Source organism: Parus major, chromosome 1 (genome assembly GCF_001522545.3).
Source record: "Parus major isolate Abel chromosome 1, Parus_major1.1, whole genome shotgun sequence".
NCBI classification, from domain to species: Eukaryota; Metazoa; Chordata; class Aves; order Passeriformes; family Paridae; genus Parus; species Parus major.
The window spans coordinates 32,221,145-32,241,149 of NC_031768.1; the positions used below are offsets into that span (position 1 = coordinate 32,221,145).

Below are 20,005 nucleotides of genomic sequence, written 5' to 3' on the forward strand. Positions count from 1 at the left end.
TTTGTTCTGACTCAAGGTAAAACACACCCACCATTAATTCAGGCCAAACCCACCAAGGTTTTGGAAGATGGGAACTGAGCTCTTGAATACCTCACAGGATTTAATACTCTGACTGAAAATTTTGACCTGTTGTGGCAGCCAATTATAAAAAGCAATATATGTGGTTTAAAACATTTATCACCAGATGTAATGAAATCAAAGCCAAAGTATGAGCTCATTCTTCCATATAGTGTATTACCCTATTAAAATATTTAGAGCAGTCCTTCACAAAAGTGAATGAATGATTAAATGGAAGATGTCTGATGCTTTATCACTATTTATGATTGTCCTTTTGTAAGAAGATTAGCATTAGTTTATTTTAAGGAAAAAAATAGAGGCAGCCTAACACTGTTCAGGAGTGTTAAAATGAAAAACAAAGCCTCTGGGGAATGCAATCCTGCTTTCTAAATAAGAATTTCTTCCACAGCACATTTTCAGAACATGTGTTTATTTTTAATGTAGATAATGATACATCCTTCATCGTGTACAGATTTTCTGCTTAACTGTCAATTATTACAACTTGAATATTAGTTACTTTCATACAAGTAGCTAAATATATTGCCAAAGAAAAATGAAGCCCTAAAAAGAAATTACTGAACATCTGCTATTGTGAATGAGTTTTTCATCTGTGACTATACTCAGATTGTGTCAATACAAACTTTCAGGCACAGCATATTCCCTTGAGACGGTTCCTTTTTATCCGTACACTAATTGCATTCATAATGAAATATATGGATTCTTTTAATTTTGATTGTCTAGTTCTGCATATTGTTCATAAAACAAAAGGTTAAGAATGACCATATCTGATGTTTATTCCAACAATCATTTTGATTGATACCATGTGTTGAGGTTTTGCATATCTTTTTCCTTTCATATGTGTTCTTAGCATTCTGATATAAACTAAACAAAAGAGAAAGTTTATCTGAGTCTTGAAAGTATAAATTACTATGAGTTCCAACCTACTACAACATGAGCAACAAGAAGATAGCACATCCCGATGGTACAGGACACGATCATCATGGGGAAACCTAACCTGGAACAACAATAAAATAAAGATTAATAAGGGTACTATAGTTTGTTCTCCAATCAATTTACAAAAAAGATATTTGAATTATCCTACACATTACAAGTGAAAAGTATGTTTATAGCAATACCAAAAGCAGAGATGTACTGAGTATATAACAGTGAAATATTGAAGCTCACTTTTCTACCTCCAACCTTAGAGAGACAAGGTCAAAATTCACACAGTTTCATTGGTTTCAGAACATCCCTTTCGATTCACATTGTCTCAAAATCTTGCATGCTTCGTTGTTTTGGCATTTTTCAGGGCTTTTTTCCACACACACAACATGCAATTATACAGGTAAAATAACTATTCTTACAAATTATGCAGCATTAGAAATGATTTTCAAGTGTGTATCCCTTCAGATTAGGTGTGTGATCCTGGTGTGGCCCTTTAGAACACATTATATAGATCAAACCCATTAAATTATTTCCTTGTTGATCTGAGTCATGTACAGCTAGCACTCCTCTTCCATACCTCTCACCAAGTCTAACAGACTTGAGTATTAACAGGCTGTTGGAAATAAACCCCAGGCGCTCATAAAATTGCTAAAAATTTGCTGTTCTACCCAAAAAGCTATTTCTTTTTCACCACAGGAAAAGATTTTCAGACAACACCCAGATTTAATAGCTCTCTTTAGACTGACAAACACAGAGAGCAGAGACAGACAAGTGAAAAGGATGTTGTGGAGTTGGCCAAGTTCTGAATCTCTAAATCTGCAGGTCTTTCAGATGTGTGAAAAGAAAAGTTTTCTGAAACTCAAAAGCATTATTGAATGATACCAGGGGTCTTTGAAAAACCACTGCTGTGATCACACTCATTTGTTTTATGTTACTAAAATCACAAGGAGAGCTGAGATGAGAAATTATCATGCCACAAACGATACCTTTATACACTTCCTTTTGCCAAATTCAAACAAGAGTTTCCATAAAACTCAGAAAAGCACAGCAATATTCTCTGAAGTACAGCATTTTATTTATTCCTTTTCTTTAACTAAGACCAAGTTACACATGTGGGTATGTCAGTTGTGCCTTTTTGCCTTACTTTGCCCTTAGGGAGTTACTCGAGCCTTTTCCCCTCTGCCATTACTGACAGAGTTCTAAGAGAATGACCATTTTGTAGGGGACAGGAGGACATTATGCTCTGAGCTTGGTTAAATGAGCAGCTCCTTCCTTTAGCAAGCTATGGCTAGAAGAGACCTTTTGGGGCATTAAATGTGTCCCCCCACTTCCTCTGGCTATGAAACCCCTTGCACAAAATGAAAACTAAACTTCTCAATTGCCCATCGCCATCTGCTTTCTACCTGCAGCTGCAACATTACCCTAAACTCATGAGATCTTCATGAGATGTTCCTTCCATTGCTGTTTTTCTGGAATGCTGATTGGCAGAGGCATGGATGTGATCAGCAGATCAGAAGTGCTATTGCCTTTAACAGTTATTGATTTGAGTTTCTGAGAAGGGAACTCTACCAGCAGTGAAGGTCACTGCAAACACAAAATATAATCAGCCTTAACATATAAAGTTTGCAGAATAACTAGGAAAATATTGAACACAGGCACTCTAAAAAAATGTGTTGGAATTATTTAGAAATAAGCAAGTTTAACCATAATGCCAGCTTCATGGTCACTCAACCCAGTACTGAACTGTGCTCATCTCACACACCTATAGAAGAAGACACAATCCAAGAGAAAGAGAGAAAACCCCTGCCAGACAGAAAATGTACAAAGGGAAGACTGTCAGACTGACAGATGATCTCACTGCTATGTCCTTGACATTCCTCTGAAGGGGCTGGGCTATCTCCTTGTGTACAAGTGTCTCTGTGTCCATCACCCAATATTGCCTGCAAGATTTGTCCCAGAAGGACTGTGCTCACCATGCCTGACTCCAGAGGCTTCCTCCTCCATCTCTCTAGGGTTTGTAATGGTATAATGGCCTTTTCTGCCATTTTGGCATCAGGCATCATTATTGCTCTTCTGGTTCTAAAAGCATTAATGTTAAACTGCCATTTGGACTTGAGGGAAAAAAAGGAGAGCAGAGAGAAGGGACAGCTGTGGCCAAGAGGTGAATGGTGAAAGGTGTGAAAAATTGCTAGAAAGGGTTAGAGAATTGTCACAGCTTTCAAATATTTCCTGAAAAGTCTGAAATGTATTTTGAGGATTTTCTGGGAGGTGGAAGGGTTTGTTTTTTTCTTATGAACATACATAAATATACTGCAGAGAAGTGTTATTTGTTTTCCAGTCTGACTGGTCAGATCCTTGCTTTTGAATGACTCGCTTCTTGAAAGAACTGAATCACTCTTCAGTCACTAAACTGTGATCAAGCTGATTATATTGTAAAACAGAAGAGCTAATTCGCATCCTGAAGTTATCTTAGGAAAAAAAAGCAAAAAATAATTAAAATAATTTCCTGGCTAGCCAGCTCTTTCACAGACCCTTCCCATTTTTCTGTCAGCCAAACTGATCTGTGGCATTTCCTAATCTCACTTTGATAAAAGTGTCCTGATAGGACAAAAAAAAACCAAAAAACAAACCCAGCAATGGCTATAGGAACAAAAGAGGGTTGCTAAAACCTCCTACTACGTCCTTTAGTATATTTAATGAATGCTCCCTGTGGCTCTATCTACCTGACAGGCTGGTGAGCTGGAGATTGCTACAGGGCTCATAAGAGCAGGGGTTGCTCTTTGACAGAAAACATAGATCTCTTAACCTCACACTTGGCAAGCAACGAGCTGGCACTGGGAAGAGTGGAGACACAGCAGATCTTAATCTGTATTAATGCAACCTAACAAACCTCCCTGGAGAATGCACAGTAGCTCAGCAATGAATGGCAATGGTGCCTTTCTGAAGACTGGTAAGGGGAAGAAAGGATCCAAAAAGATTCAAGGGCTACTTGACCACTGAAAAGAGAATAAAAAGGCTTGTTCAAACTTGGAGGAGGCACGTGCAAGAAAATGGATTAATTATATGGGGCCATGTGGAGGAATTGGGATCATACCACCACTGTCACAGTGCCAGACAAATGTGTAGCTGGAGCCAGAAGCAGCCAGCCTGGGGAGGAACCTCACTGCAAGGAGTGTGCGTGCTTGCATAGGGCACAATTGCAAAGCTGTTATTCTCATTGCATGGGCAATTACCCCACAACTTGAGGTCTGAATTTCAGGCTCACTGGCCTGAGGACTAATGTAATTGGATCAAATTCAATGTGGAATTTGTGCACCAGAGCGAGAAGAGATAAATGCAGTCAGTAAGTATTAGTTACTGTAGAGTTAATCAATTCCTTGAGTATCGTGTGATCGTGCTATTTACACTACCCATTGCTCTTCCCTAAGGAACAAAAAGTTCCTGTCCCAGGCCACATATGACACAATGTATAGCTATGAATGTCTTCTTCAGTTATATTAAGTCCAAGAATGCATATTAAACAATGTAAAAATTACTTTGAGCCACTCCTATTTCCAGCATACCCTTGGAATCAAAAAGGACCATGTCATCCATTTGTTCCTCTCCAGGGAAAAGGATCAGTGGAATTTAAAAGTTATCAAAATATTTTGTGATCTAAAACTTCAGATTCATAAGAAACACTAAAGATCATACTTGTCATAAAAACACATTTCTGCATCCTGCACTACACTTCCTTTGTCCCTTCCTCTCAGCAGACAGGGATATACACAGAGCCTGCATGGTTCAAAAGGTGTACCTCGGCTCTCCACAGCCAGCTGAGAGAGGGTTTACTGCTGCAGCGAGAAAGCAAGGTCAGATAAAAGGAAGGGAAGGATGGCAGGATCTAGCAGACACCCCTTTTTCCCCTCCTCCTCTTCATATTAGAAGCTTACATGTAAAACTCCTATCTAAATGAAATCACACAGCCTAAATATACACGAAAAGCAGATGTTAGCTCAGTGTGAGACAGTGAGAATGTTTCAAGTGAGAGCCCCAGGGATTTGTCTCAGACAAAGTTTTACTTATTAATAACTTCAGCAATCCAGTAACAAAAAGCTTGCAAATTGTCCCAGTGTGGGAGACATGTCAGACTCTGTGGAGAACAGAATACAACATTTTCTGAGCAAATCAAAATGAGAATTTGAAATGAACGAAATGAAACTCCATGAAGGCAAGTGTGAAATATGTATTAGAAGTCAACTGTGGGCACAAAACTAGCAAGAGAAGTGAACCTTTTCCCTGGAAATGACCTAGATATTTCTAATTCTGTCTCACTGCAAGATTTCTGGACTTGGAGAAAAGCAAATCACTGTATAATTATTCTGGGAATAAATTCCATTTTTTAATAAGTTTCTATGGAAGTGAATATTATAGTTTTCTTAGGTTATAAGTTTATTAAGTATTATTTGCTAAATAATAATAGTGAAGCCTTTGGGGTCAGAATTGAGTTTTCTTGAATAAACTGGTCTTCTACATCAACTTGCAGCTCTATTCTGTGATGCTTCGAGAGCCAGCAGGATCCAGTATGTATAAGACTGTTCATTGCCCTGTTCTGCATGATTTGGGACACAAAATACAAGATGTTCTCATTCATTAAAACCTTGCCTACAGGCACTGCCTTCATTGACAGATCATAACTTGCACAGCCTGTGCATCCTTGAGAAAATCTGTGGAAGGAGCATGTCTCCAAAGAAATGGGGAACCTTCAGTGGATTCTCAGTGGAAAAGTAACAACAGAAATTTCCCAAGACCAAACCACTGGCAATGACAGAAGACTGATGGAAGACAGGGATAAGAGTTAAAAAGAGTTAAAGCTAACTTCTACTCCATTTGTATTTGCGATTTAATGCATAATTTAAACTCAAGTGGTAGAGTTTCATCAGGCTTAAAATTCTGTTTTCTCTCTGTTTGTATCAGTTTCTACTGCAAGTTCTACAGAAGTTATAACCTCAGCTTTTGCAGAAACAGGTAGGGCATGAACAGATAGTGGACACTCGTTGAACATGAACCAGCGATGTGTCTTTGCAACAAGGAAGGCTAATGGTGCCTTGGGATTCATTAGGAAAATATTACCAGCAAGTCAAGAGAGGTGATCCTTTCTCCCTATTCACCACTGCTGAGGCTACACCTGGAGTGCTGGATCCAGTTTTGGCCTTCCCAGTACAAGAGAGATGGACATAATGCAGAGTCCAGTGAAGGGCTACAGTGATTAAGGGACTGGAGCATCAATCATACAAGGAAAGGCCTGAGGGCTGGGGCCTTGCAGCCGGGACAAGAGAAGGCTCAGAGGGGAACTCATCAATGCGTATAAACTCTTGAAGGGATGGCATAAAGAACACAGCACCAGGCCTTTCTCAGTGATGCCCAGGGAAAGGACCAGAGACAGCACCAAATGAAACACAGGAGGTTTTGTCTGAATCTCAGAAAACACTTTTTTACTGTGTTGGTGAACAAGCTATGACACAGGTTGCCCAGGGAGATTGTGGAGTCTCTGATTTTTGGGGTTATTCAAAAGTCATATGGATATGGGCCAGGGAAATAGGCTCTAGGTGGTCCTGCTTGGCGCCTCCAAAGGTCTCTTCCAACTTCAAACACTCTGTGATTCTCACACTTTTTTTTCTTCCTCTGTTATTCAACACAGGATAAGTAGGCATCATCTGCACACCTGAAGATTGACATCTCATCAGAAAATATTTAATGAAGAACAGAAGACAGATAATTCTTCTCAATCTTGGACAGTCATTGTATGCAGTGCTTTACTCTGAATTTTTGATAAACATGAGTTCATTCTTAAAAGAATATCTAAAAGTCTCTGAAAGCAGCCTCGAAAAAGAGACTCAGGTATGGGCATGCTTAGGACATGCATAAGGTTAGTCCTGAACAAAAAGAAAGTTACACATTTTAATGAAATGTCGTAATTCAATTTGCAATGTAAGTATTTTTCTCTTCAACAAAAGGATATGACCACAATATTCATCCTATTTCCTCTTTTCCTTTCTTTCAATGCAGACTACCTTATGAGTGTCCTATCATTTCAGCTGTATCAACCTTTCCATCATTCTTAGTCTTTGACATCCTGATCCAGTTTATCCGAAAGTATGGACTTTCCTAACAGCTTAAGGAAAATATATTCAAAATGTTTATCAGATACCCATGACCGCTTCAAATCCAGACACCTGTTGTAGCTCAGAAAACAGGTGGCTAAAACTGCAAGTGATCATTAATTTAACATTAAATTACTGTGAATTTCATACAGTCTGGAATTACATAAAAATTATAGTGTGATTACCTACTAGTTACATAGGAGTTTCTGTGAAATTTGAAACACAGAACAAAACCTATAATTCTATTTTCATCTGCTTTCTAGATATATAATTTCTCATGATATTCCATCTGTTTGAGCCTATGCCAAGATTTTCCAAATAATTACTGCCAGGAGTAAACTTAAGATAGGGAAAACCAGATCCTGAGCAAAGAAATAGAAAGGTGTTATGGTTTGCCTCCTGCCATCTAGAACATTCTCCTAGAGGTTTTTGGCTGTAACCTCAACATAGTTGTATGCAGAATAAGCAATGGGCTTTTCCTTGGCCTTCCAAAATTGTGATTACTGAAAGAAAAATTTCAGATTTTAATTCAGAGAGAATAGTTGGTCTGCCAGCTCCACCTGACAGTTTCAAATGACTGTTGACACAATATTTGTTACAGTCTCTGTCTAGGTCATTGTGGTGCAACAGAGATGAAATACAGGACTGTCAGGATAAGGGACTCTGATAATTATCCAAAATCTATTCATACATGATAAGTTAGTAGCCAGTAAGAAAAAACATGAAAAAAATTTGGAAAACACATCTCTTCTAGTAAAAAAAGATACTGTAATTGATCATTTAAAAATCAGATAAGTGTTAGATGACAAGGTTGTCTGACCTTTCTTTTAAAAATAAATATACAATTCCAACAGAAAAATGTGAAATCCTGCAGACAGCCAGGGAAGAACACAATCTCAAGTACAGAAACAGAGCTGAACACAGAATTATTTATTTCTCAGAAAGACCAACATAATACAGTTAAATATGCATTGTATAATAATTTTTATACTGTAATACAGTATAAATGTCTATTTGCTGGATCCACCTAGATGCACATCATGCACTTTGGTCAAACAACCCCATTCAGTGACACAGGTTTGGGAAAGAGTGGCTGGAAATCTACCTAGTGGAACAAGACCTTGGGGTGCTGATCAACAGCCACTGAACATGAGTCAAATTGTTCCCAGGTGACCAAGAAGGCAAATGGCATCCTGGCCTCTATCAGCAATATCAGCAGGACCAGGACAGGGATTGCTCCCCTGTGCTGGTGAGGCCACACCTCGAGTCCTGTGCTCAGTTCTGGGCCCCTCCCTTTCACAAGAAAGACACTGGGGTGCTGGATTGCGTCAGGGAAGGGCAACAGAGCTGGTGAAGGAGCTGCAGCACAAGTCCTGTGAGGAGCTACTGAGGAAGCTGGGGTTGCCCAGCTTGGAGAAGAGGAGGCTCAGGGGTGACCTTATTGCTCAACTACTACCTGAGAGGAGGCTGTAGCAAGGTGTCTGTTGGTCTCTTCTGGGGAACCAGTGATAGGGCAAGAGGAAATAGCCTCAGGTTTTGCCAGGGAAAGTTTAGGATGGATGTTCAGAAAAATTTCTTCACTGAAATGGTGGTTGAGCATTAAAACAGGCTGCTCAGGGAAGCGTGGAGTCGTCATCCCTGAAGGTGGACTCTGCAGTGTCAGGGTAATGGTTGGACTTGGTAATGTTCGGGGTCTTTTACAAGCTAAAGGATTCTAAGTTTCTACAAATGTTAGGGGAATATCTTGTCTATAGCCAGACTAGTCCATACCCTACTAAATAAGTATGACATGACATGATAAAGTTCAGCATAAAGATTCAAGCTGATCTGTTAGTGCTTTTTGTTACACATTACCCTTGGATCTATCATGACATTAGCAGTACATTTGCTCTCTACATCTTGATATGTTTAATAGACATCTACCTTTGTGCCATTCTAAAGCCTAGGAAATGCAAATATAAGTAATTGGTTCAGCTTCTTGAGAAAGCCATACTTATTCCTCTCCCACACGTCTGTGTAATGAGGTGTGGTTATGAGTCTGAGCTTAAGAAGATTAAAATCATCATGGCCAATAGAAGAGAAAATCAATGAAGTATGTCTTGTCTGACAGCCCTTGTTCTCATGAATTTTTTCAATGGTTCTGATACAAATATTCTACTAATGAGATAGATTTATACAAAACTAGTGAGGTTTACTGTGCAAAAATGAATGCATTAGGGGTGTTAAAATAGGTTTTGCAATATTTGCAGCAACAGTTTCTGTATTTTATGAAACACTTAACATATTGTAAACTCACTTCTGACAATTATATGCTTTTCTGCCTTGCAAAAAGCAAATTCGAGGCTTAAAGACATTTTTCTTAAAAAATCTTTCTATAGCTCAAATCTCCCTGCTATAGAAGCGTTGCATCAAATAAAACATTTTGCAGGTTTTTTGAAACAAACTGCATCTATTTTTTAGACTACAGTGTATTTGTATATGGTCTAAACAAATCAAAGATAATGGATATGGCAGAAATTTACTGTGATTTATTTTAATTTTAAAATGTTTCAAATTAAACAACCTTTAACTCATTATTAATAACTCATTATTATCTTGCTTTATTTTAGTGAGGATTCAGGAAAGTAAGTTGCTTGAATGTTATTTCCATTAACGTCTTTAATCCCAGCCCTCACAAATGGTATCTTGGGGCACTTCTCTTAGGTTTTATTTTCTTCTAAATGTACTCTTTTAATTTGGTTAAAGCACAAGATAAAGGAAATGACATTTTATGCTAGAGATTAATCAGCCCATTCTTTAATAATTTCATCAGAGCACAGTCAACTACTTTAAAAGCCTTCGACTTTGCTAAAAAGCCAGACATTGTGTAAAAAGGAGTAGGTTCCACTCTTTTCCCCTCTTTTTCTCTCCACTTTGAGATTCCCATTCTAGTGCCACACAATGTAATGATAGAGAACTTGTGTACAGAAGTTCACCAGGACAAAGGAACAATGTAATTGCATTTTGAATGAAGAAGCGGAAGGATGTCTCCTGTGCACTAATGATTACTTTTCATTATGAATTCAGTAGATGCCTCCTGATAAAAGGCTGATAATGATGTAAGGCCAGTAAACTTTCCACCACAAGCCCTATGCTACAGGCTGCGCAGTCTCAGAGAACAGCAGAGAGATTTTCATTCCAGCAGGCTGCACGTGGAGGTTTCCCTCCCACCCACCATGAAATGTTAACCAAAGGCAAATGAGGGGGCAGATGGAGCCTCACAAGCCCTCACTGCCATCATGGTGCACTACAGTGTACAAGCCTTTTTGCCCCAGAGAAGCCACAGATCTGAGCTCTTACCTGCTCTTTACATGGAAAATTTGTATAATCAGGTCTAACTTTAAGTGCACTAGCAAACTAAGGTTTAATTCCATGAATCCTATTCTAAGTGGACCCATTACACAGCATGTTAAAGCTCCCATATAAAAAACATTAGAAAAATAAGTAATGAATAAATGTGCCCTCTGGATTGTCACAGACACAGAAATATATACCAACATTTTTAAGGAGAAGAAAATCATAGAAACATAGAATGGTCTGGGTTGGAAGGAATCTTAAAAATAATCTAGTTCCAACCCCCCTGCAGTGGACAGGAATAACATTTCACTGGACCAGGTCCCTCGGAGCTCCCTCCAGCCCAGCTTTCAACACTTCCAGGGATGGGGCATCCACAGCCTCTCAGGGCAATCTGTTCCAGTGTCTCACTATCTTCACAGTAAAGTTTTTTCTAATATCTAATGTAATCCCACTCTCTGTTGGAGCCATTTTGGTCTTGTAAATGGTCTCTCTCCATCTTTCTCATAGGCTCCCTTCAGGGGCTGGAAGACCACAACAAGGTCACCCTGAGGAGACCTAACAGATGGAGAAGATGGAAAAAGTATGGTGTGGGCAGGCAGATAAGCACCACCAGCAGGATGATTAAACATGGGCTCAGCTACATGAGCAGTTCACAGATACTGCAATCAAGCAGTCAGAAGCATCACTGTCTAATTGTTACTGATGGCCAACTTAGGCCTTAAGACACTTCAAACTGATAGGGCAGAGCTTGAGAAAGTCCAGTTCTCAATTCCTAAAAAAGTACTTTTCACAAATTTCTTTGAGAAAGACACATTAGTCCTGGTGTCATCATCTAACACACACCATCATGGGTGTTACTCAGGCCTGTGTTAGGAATAGGAATTAGTGTGTCTGAAATGAGGGGAAAAAAGAAATAAAAGCACTGTTGGTTTGTTTTTTTTTTAATGAAGGTAATTATCTATATTTATATTTTCAACAAGTGGGAAAAAACTATGGTGCTTGCTACATTAATTTCTGCCTCCCTCTTCCCATTTCCAACTCTGCAGTGGAGAAGAAGGATCGCTACTCCAGGAATGGAAGTTCTTAAAAAACTCTACATTTAACTGATAACAGAACACAGGAGGGTAACAGAAGTTCACTAACAAGTGAGTTATGTAGGAGATGGCCTGGGTCAGAGATTTATACCCAGGTTACATGTACCCCAGTCTTCATCCTTTTTCTGTTTTAGTCCTTTGAACAGCTTGGACCATCAAGCAGTTGGTTTAAGTGTAATCAAGTGATTCTGAACCGTTCCTAAGTCCCACCAGAGAAACAATTTATTAACTCTCAAAAATATCAGGATTATTTTTTCAGATATGTTTAAGATATTTTCCATTTCTAAACTTGGTCTTTCCAGCTAAGGTCAACAGATTTTTGAATTCTCTGTCTTAGAAAGAGAAGGTACAGTAACACACATGAATGCATTTCTACTGTAGCATTATGAAAAAAAAAAAAATCTGACACAAGCGATGTATTAATATCCTTACAGTGCCAGAGATGGAATATGAGTATTTGTTGAGTGGAATATTTAGATATTTGGGGTTTTTTTCCCTTTGGCCTTAGAAGGTCTGTTTTTTAGATAATTTCCATAATACTAGAAAAACAATTTATCTCTAAGATGGCATTTAGTTTTGAACTTCTAATAGTTTTTTTCTGCCTTTATTATAGGCAAGCAGTAAAGAAAATAACAAATGGCTTAATAAAAAATACAGAAAAAGAAAAAAACAAAACACAAATACTTTTAAAATTATTTAGTAATATATGTCAAACAGTACCACAAAGGAGAAAAAAAAACAAACCACAGAAATCCTTCAGCCCAGCACTCTTTTATAAATTTTCTTATAAATAATCCTTTTCTTTTTCTTTACGAGGCTATTTTAAGACATGCGTAATAAAACTGACACTTTAGAACAAATAAAAAAACAAACATAACCAAAACCAAACAAAACTCCCCAACAGCCAAAAAAATCATCCCCAAAGAAAGCTCCCCAAACCAACAAAACTTTATTTTTCATGATGAGTTTTGTGCCTCCTCCCATGAAAGCAATTCTTATTGACTATCAATTTAAAATCACTGTCATTACCTAACCACTATTGTTTTAGCCTAGTGAGCTGCTATTTTTCTGTTTTAAACTTTAGAGTAGCCCTTTTTAAATAACCTTAATTGAAGCTTAAAAACTGCAAGTATTGATCAGGAAGTTATAATTCAAGTGTTTTACTAGTGCTGTTTATATTAATGTAGTACCCCTGAATGTAAATATAATCAGGAACATAATTTTTTTAAAGTTATTAAAATTCACTTCTAAGTTCAGGCAGCAAAAGAGCAAGGAATACAGTAAATAATTCCATGTCTTTTGTGTGAAAAATAGTGTCTAGCTTACACAGGAAAATAAAAATCTATTTCCTATTCCATAAAAAGCACTACTTCATGCTGCTCTAAATTCAAATGCATTATAATGAAAATAATGTAAACAGTAAATCCTCCTTTCTTCTGATTGTGCTAGGACACACCAGAATAGTCTGTTTAACACATTATCTAGTAACAGGGAAAATCACTTTGCTAGTTCTATTAAACATATCAAATTATTTGAGAAAATTAAATGCCCTATAAAATTATATTATGATATGACTCCAGATATCTGTATGATGCTTTGGCAGGCAAACATAAAGCATTGGATAAAGCAAATGCTAGCTGTGGAAAAATTAATATTTTGTCATAAGAAGACTTCTTTATCAAGGTATATATGGCAAATATATATAAGTTTCATACTGATAGTGTTCTCTGAGTTTCCCAGATTTCATATCACTTTCTTCCATCTAAGTTATCTTTTTGTTTGGATCTCTTGCAAATTGTTTTGCAAAACAGTGTTTGGAGATACAGAATTTCTCCAAGCAAATTTTCTACATCCAGCACTGAATAATTCTGGTAATTGCAAAAAATACCCTATTTAATTAGAAAATCACTTTCTAATTTCAACAATGTTTGAATAACACTCTTGTTCAGCAACTAAAGTGACTGTCTAATCAAATTGAGCATGTTGTAATTAACTAGAATCTTGGCATTTGATGAATCTGAACGAAGATGAAAAAAGTAGGGTTTTTTTGGAAAACAAAATCAATTTATATCAGAACAGAAGACATTACACATGTGAGAATTTAAATATATGTTGTTCAATACAAAAAACTGTGTGTGAATTTTATAACACCTCCCTGGTGGCATAGAAACAGAAACTGAGTTAAGGCAGTTTGGCTTTTTTTCCTCTCAAAGTCAAATTGCAAAAAGCACATAAATGAGCAAGCACTTCACCAATTCTTCTCACAATCACCTCTGCTTGCCTGGACTTGTTCCCTTTTCAAGCTCCCTTTCCTCCCTGTTCCCACCAACTCATTTATCCACAGCTATGGACACATAGTTTGTTGGAACAGGACTATCTTCTCCCATTTCTTTATGAGCTCAAACCCAGTTCCTGGGCACAGCCTGTACTCTGAAATGAATGACCTGCCAAGAGCTGTTTCTCTCCAATATCTACAATGAGAGCCAAGTATGGAAATAAAGATGTCAACACTGTAGAATGGAAAAGTGAGGTGAGATGAATCTTGCCTTTACTGACAGGCAGCTCCATCAACATTAGAAAATAATGAAGCCTTATTTCCTATCTATTTGTGTCTTTAGTTTGATTGACTTTCTGTCTAGGTAAAAAACTTTCTTCTTTAACTTATAATGATGCTCACCTACATGGATTTTTTCAGCGTGTAAAGAAGTGTGGCCTCAGACTGCTCCTTCCCTAGGGAGAATACTAATAGGGTTTTGTTCTCCTTCCCAGCCACCAACTTTGATGGGATTTCAGGGATTTTAATTTTAATTGAGAAATCAAGCCCCCTGTTCTCACCATTCTCTCCCCTGCCAGGAGTGTTTGAAGTTGATAAGCACATTCAGAAGTTATTAGGTGGAAAACACAGCAACACATTCGCAGCAATACAATTGTAAAGGAAAGCAGATGAAAAGTTAGGCTTTTACAGAAAGAAAGGAACAACAAGCTTTTCAAAGGCATTCTTTTTTTTTTTTTTTTCTGAAACATACTTGTTACAAGGAGATAGCTTGATATGAATGAAGAAGCATTAGAGGAAGGGATCTAGCTTTGCATGTGCTTCCATTACGTAGTTCTAGTCTCCAATTTAATCAGAGTGCTTATAGAAGTGGGAAGGTAACAGGTAAGAGAAAGAAATGCGATGTTAAAGTTTGGCATACATTTTGAAATTTTATGTAAATCCTAAGGAATTGTTAAGTTATATAGGAAAACTTAATTTCAGTTATTAAAAAAAGAAAACATTATTGTCACAATTTAATTTTAAATTTCAACATTATTTAATTAGTGTGCTGCTGTTGAGAACCAGCACAGCATATACTTTCTGACTTTAGCAGGAAGTAGAAAAGTGAAATTCTGTTTAATGAAACATTTTTAAAAGCTCTATGACTTAATTAATAATCTCTGATGAAGTTCAAAAGCTTCAAGATTTTAATCAGTTTGCAACTCAGATGTATACCTATTGAACATGAAAATATTACTAGAGTAGGGAATAATATACAATTATGGCTCAAAGTGATAATACTTCTATATGCAATTTTTATTCTGATCACTTACATTTTAAATACTGTTCAGAAATCTCACAAAGCCATAAATTAATACTCCATCCGTGTACCTTATACCTGAAAACTCCAATTATTCTTATGATGAAGAAAAATATCTGCCAAAATATAAAGAACAAATGAACTATTTACATGTATGGGTTGAAATTATTAAGGACTAAAAATGTATTTGAAGACTTTTTCTAAATGCAACTGCATTATTAAGTTTGCACCGAATACACTGTGCTCTGGTAGTTGCAATTGAAATAAACAACTTGTACAAGTGTCCCTGAAGTAATTTATTTAATGATAAGCTTCAGCACATATTTAGTGTTTCAAATTCTTCTATGCCTTGACATACTAATAGCTAGCACTTCATAATATATACTGACTAAATATACTTTGTGTCAGAAGAATGTACTCAGATTTGTAGTAAAATATTGAAAACACGGGATAATCTTAGTAACAATTTAACTGAAGAGATATTTATTCTGCAGCCTGAATAGAACAATGGGACAACACTGAAGGCCATGTAAACATGAGAAGTGATTGAAAACCTGACCAACAGCTTTTTGAATGTCAGTATACCAGATATAAAGCTTCTTTTCCTTGGTATGCATGTACATGCTTTTCTAGCAGAGAAAGGAAATTAGTTCATGCTGTAAATCAAAAATCTCTGTGGGGCCAATGAGAAAGTTATACATTACCTTCTGCCTATTTCTCCTTGCAAAGAGTATAAATCTTGTGCAATATTCCCAGCATCTGGTGGGGTCAGCTCCACAATCTAATGCAGGTCATGTAGTTTTCCACTATGCTAGTGTACATATATCAAAAAATAGGATTTTCCTCAATGAGCTGTAATGTGAACTACTACAACCAAGAGGAGACTTCATTTCAAGCCTCAGCTTGGCCCTTTCTTTTTTCTTCTGCCAGTGACAGAAATTTTAAAAATACTTGATAATAATAGATAACAAAATTTCATTTTGTTGCCAACAAAATCACTGTCACTGGAGTCCCCTCCACTGACCTCTTAACTGCAACTAGAAGTAATGCTCCATTCTGTTCTTCCCAGCAAGTCAGTGGATTTGACATGTCTGCCTGTACTATTCTTGGCCTTGGAGGCTTCTTCATCTTCCAGCTCTCCGCTGATCTCTCTTCACATCTGTCACTGAATCTTCTTGCCAAAGAGATGCTGTTCTTGACCCTCTGCTCCTACTTCCCTTGTTTCTCACTCCAGATAATTTCACCACTGACTACATGCAATTCAGAAAAGTCTCCTATGCTGACAATTCATTGATCTTGTTCCCTCCAATTAATCTAGCCTCACTCTCTTCAAAGTTCAGTTCACTCCTCTGCTAGGTCTTTACTGATGTCTAGCTATCAGCTACATGCCAGCCAGCACCATTCTCTTTTTTTTACCCCTGCAAATCTTTCCATTTATCTCATTTTCTTATAGTATTATCACTGTACTCCTTATCCTCACACTTAATTTTAGTCCATTTGGACTCACATTTCAAGTCACTTCTAAACCTCTTACAGATTAGTTCTGCTTAATTGCTCTTTCCTGACTAGTCACATAACTAAAATGCTATTTTATGGCTCTCCACCCCAGTTTCTCAGTGTTGTTTTCTTTGACTTCAAGAAATACCAAGGATTATTCTCCAGCTCCAAAAGTTTGCTCATTGCAGGATTCTCTTTGAATGCCATCTCCAGTTCTCTTCTTAAAAAAAGCACAAGCATTGTCAGCTTGCATAGACTAGTACTCCACCATTTATTCACAATGCAATGTTTCCAGCTGTATCCTGGAGCTAGCCCTCAGCACCATTTGTTATATTTCAAATTAGTAGCTTACTGCCAAAAACCTTCCTAGCACTGATAGGGATGCCCCAAACTGCCTGTAAAGTCACCTTATCAGTATTCTTCCACTTTGTTTTGCTCTGGCACAACTGATAATACCAGACATCTTTGCAGTTCAGTATTACACTTCTTTATGTTTCTCTCTCAGCTGGACTAATATCACCAAACTTGGGATGTCCAAAGCTGAGGCACTCTGAGCTGGGCAGCAATCTGTGCAGCTATCAGAGAGACACAAGCACATATATTACATACATGGGCACTGAGGTCCCTTTCTGTCTTCAGATCAACTCACACATTTTTTTCCCCTAAACTCAGCAAGTCATCTGATAAAAGAGTTTACTTCTCTCTACAAACCTTCTGCTAGCTGTGTCCTTAAAACATACAGTAACATCTCTGCCCTAAAGAGAACAAGCACAGGGTGACAATGGAGTTCTCACACATACAGACACAAATCACAAAAGGTCAATTATTCCTGACTGAAGGGAAGCCACTTGCAGTGCCAGGCAGAACTGGTTTAAAAGCAAAATAAAGAGAGCAAAAAAAAAAAAAAATCAGATATCTGATTTATGTGAAACACTTTATGTATGGTTAAAATGCAAAGGAGGTAAAAATAAGCTGTAACAAGAGCTACAGTTGGATATGAATGATAACAAATGAAGAACAGAAAGAAAATTGCTCCAACACATGATACCCCATTTCTAATCAGTGCCACTACTTATCTGTGCCAGATTCTTCCTCACTTGTCTTGGATAGAGTGTTTTTCTGCTTGCCCTTCACAGATACTTTCTTGCACATCTCCATGACATTTTGTAGTGTATCATCTTTTACTACACAACTGTCTGCTGTGCTTTAGGAATGGTACTCCCCAGTTCAGCGCCTTTGCTGAAACATTCCACACCACAGGCCACTCATCTTTTCCCCACCACAGGAAGTACAGAGCAGGTTAAATACTTCACCTTAGAAGCCTAAATTACCCTTTTCTTTGTATTCATTACTACTGAACAATCTTATGCCCAGACTACAGGTTGACTGGACAGGTACCACACTTTTGATCAGTGTTTTACTCTGCCTTGCCTTGTTAACTGTGCTGGACATTAACAAATTGTATCTGTGCCATCAGCAAGTGCAAAACTCAGCACAACTGACCCAGGTGGAGTAGGCAGCTTGGGGTTGAGAACATGATGGAAACCACCTGCACAGTAATTGTGCCTTGTACAATTGTACCAGCACAGCATAAACCAGAAGCGCAGTAGATATCCAAAGGAAGTGCTTACCAGAAGAAACACACTGGACTTCAAGGAATGAATTAGTATCAAAAGAATAATAAAAAAAATTATTACAGAAAATATTCTGCAATACTGAAAGATTTTGCCTTGGTTGTTTCTGTTCACAATCCTGGCAATCAAGAGCAATTTAGCTACTAAACATCATATTTGCCTCAGGAACTGATAGATAGCTCCTACAGCCTGGGGATATGACCGTCTGTTACAAGAATTTATACACCTGAAAATTATATGGTAATGTATGTTTCTGTGAATTCAATTTAAATTAAAAAAACATTGAAAGAAAAAAAAAAAAAAAGGTGGTATTAGGAACAAACAGATGCAAATATTGCTAGATTAGCCAGGTCATTTTGGTCCCAGAGCTAGACAAAAGGCACAAGAGCCTTTTGCTGTTCTATAAGCAGTCTTGTAAACATCTCTCAGCAAGGTACAGCTCCATCTGGCAGAAGACAATTTCTTGAATTAGAATTCTAATATTACCTCCTGGCTTATACCAGGCTTCTGAACCATCTCACAAGCACTGTACATAATCCAACAGTGCCTATAGTGACACTGAATGTTTGCATTAAGAAAAGATGTTCCTTTTCACAGCAAGAGAATGTACAGAGATTCTGTAAATATCATTAAAATGCATAGGAAATATTTCTCCTTGTTCAACAGTATAATTAGAAGGAACCATATTTTCTGCATAAATGCCCATCCTTTAAAGAGGCATGAGCAATATCAGAGTTTATCAAAAGGGCACGGTCTGTTTAATAGACTGACAAAGTTAAAGTCAGAGGTTCTTGTGTTGATTTACCAATTTTTTATAGTTAAATCATGCCTTCCCTCCACTATGAGTTTGAATAAAGATGGAAAAAGCAGAGGCTGTTTCTATGTAAAAAAATCACTTCATTATGGCAGCAAAATTGAAAGAGAAGCCAGACCAGCGTAGTCTCTCCCACTGTCACCACATCCAGGTGTCCCCACTATTACCTAATTCTTACTTGCAAAGCTGTCCCATTCATCATTCATCCCTAGAGTAATAAGCAAACCTTTCAACCCTTTCAGACTTGGATATTTTGATTCCTCTTTATGCAAGGATGTCTTCTTTTTACAACTCTATATATCCAGAATTTTCACGTGCTTACTGTGAACTGTGTCTCCCTGACCTTTTGTGGTATATATATGTAGCCCTTGAACTGCAGAAAGACCAAAGGTTTTGTGGCATTTTCCCTGGAGTGCTAAATCATTTGCATCTTCATATAAATCAGCAGGTTCTAGGCCAATTCAAGTAAGTATGGGTATGTTAGGACAGTTAGAAAAATCAGCTGTTAAATGGAGAGCTACTTCCAATCTTAACTGCTTTGTCATTACACTTCCTGAATCAAGTGCTAATGAATAATAAATCCTCTTCAATGCTAATAAAAATATATTTTAAATATTTATTAATTTCTTGCTAGCAAAATAGCTCTGTTTTATTTCTAGCTAAGGAACTATACATAAGGACTCTGCTTTTAATTAAATTCAATGTTTTAAGAAATGACATGCCTAACTGAAATAAAACAAAGTTGATATATTTTTATCTCCATTGGATTCTCTAAGAATATTTTCTCCTTCAAAGCTTATCATGTAAACAGAAGTTATTGCCAAAGATTCTAGAAAGAACAGATGTTTTCATTTCCAATTACTATTTTTGTAATCCAAAATAACTCAGCACCTAGACATTAAAACACACT

At 37.3% G+C, this 20,005-nt stretch overlaps 1 protein-coding gene across 1 annotated transcript in view; it reads right to left on the bottom strand.

Moving 5' to 3' along the window:
* Nucleotides 1-487: 487 nt before the first annotated feature.
* OCA2 (OCA2 melanosomal transmembrane protein) overlaps nt 488-20,005 on the bottom strand; it is a 155,478-nt gene continuing 135,960 nt past the window's right edge. The window contains exon 24 of the mRNA XM_033513614.1: nt 488-1,072. Coding sequence (XP_033369505.1) covers nt 985-1,072 — 88 coding nt within the window. The 3' untranslated portion in view covers nt 488-984. The remainder of the gene's footprint in view (nt 1,073-20,005) is intronic.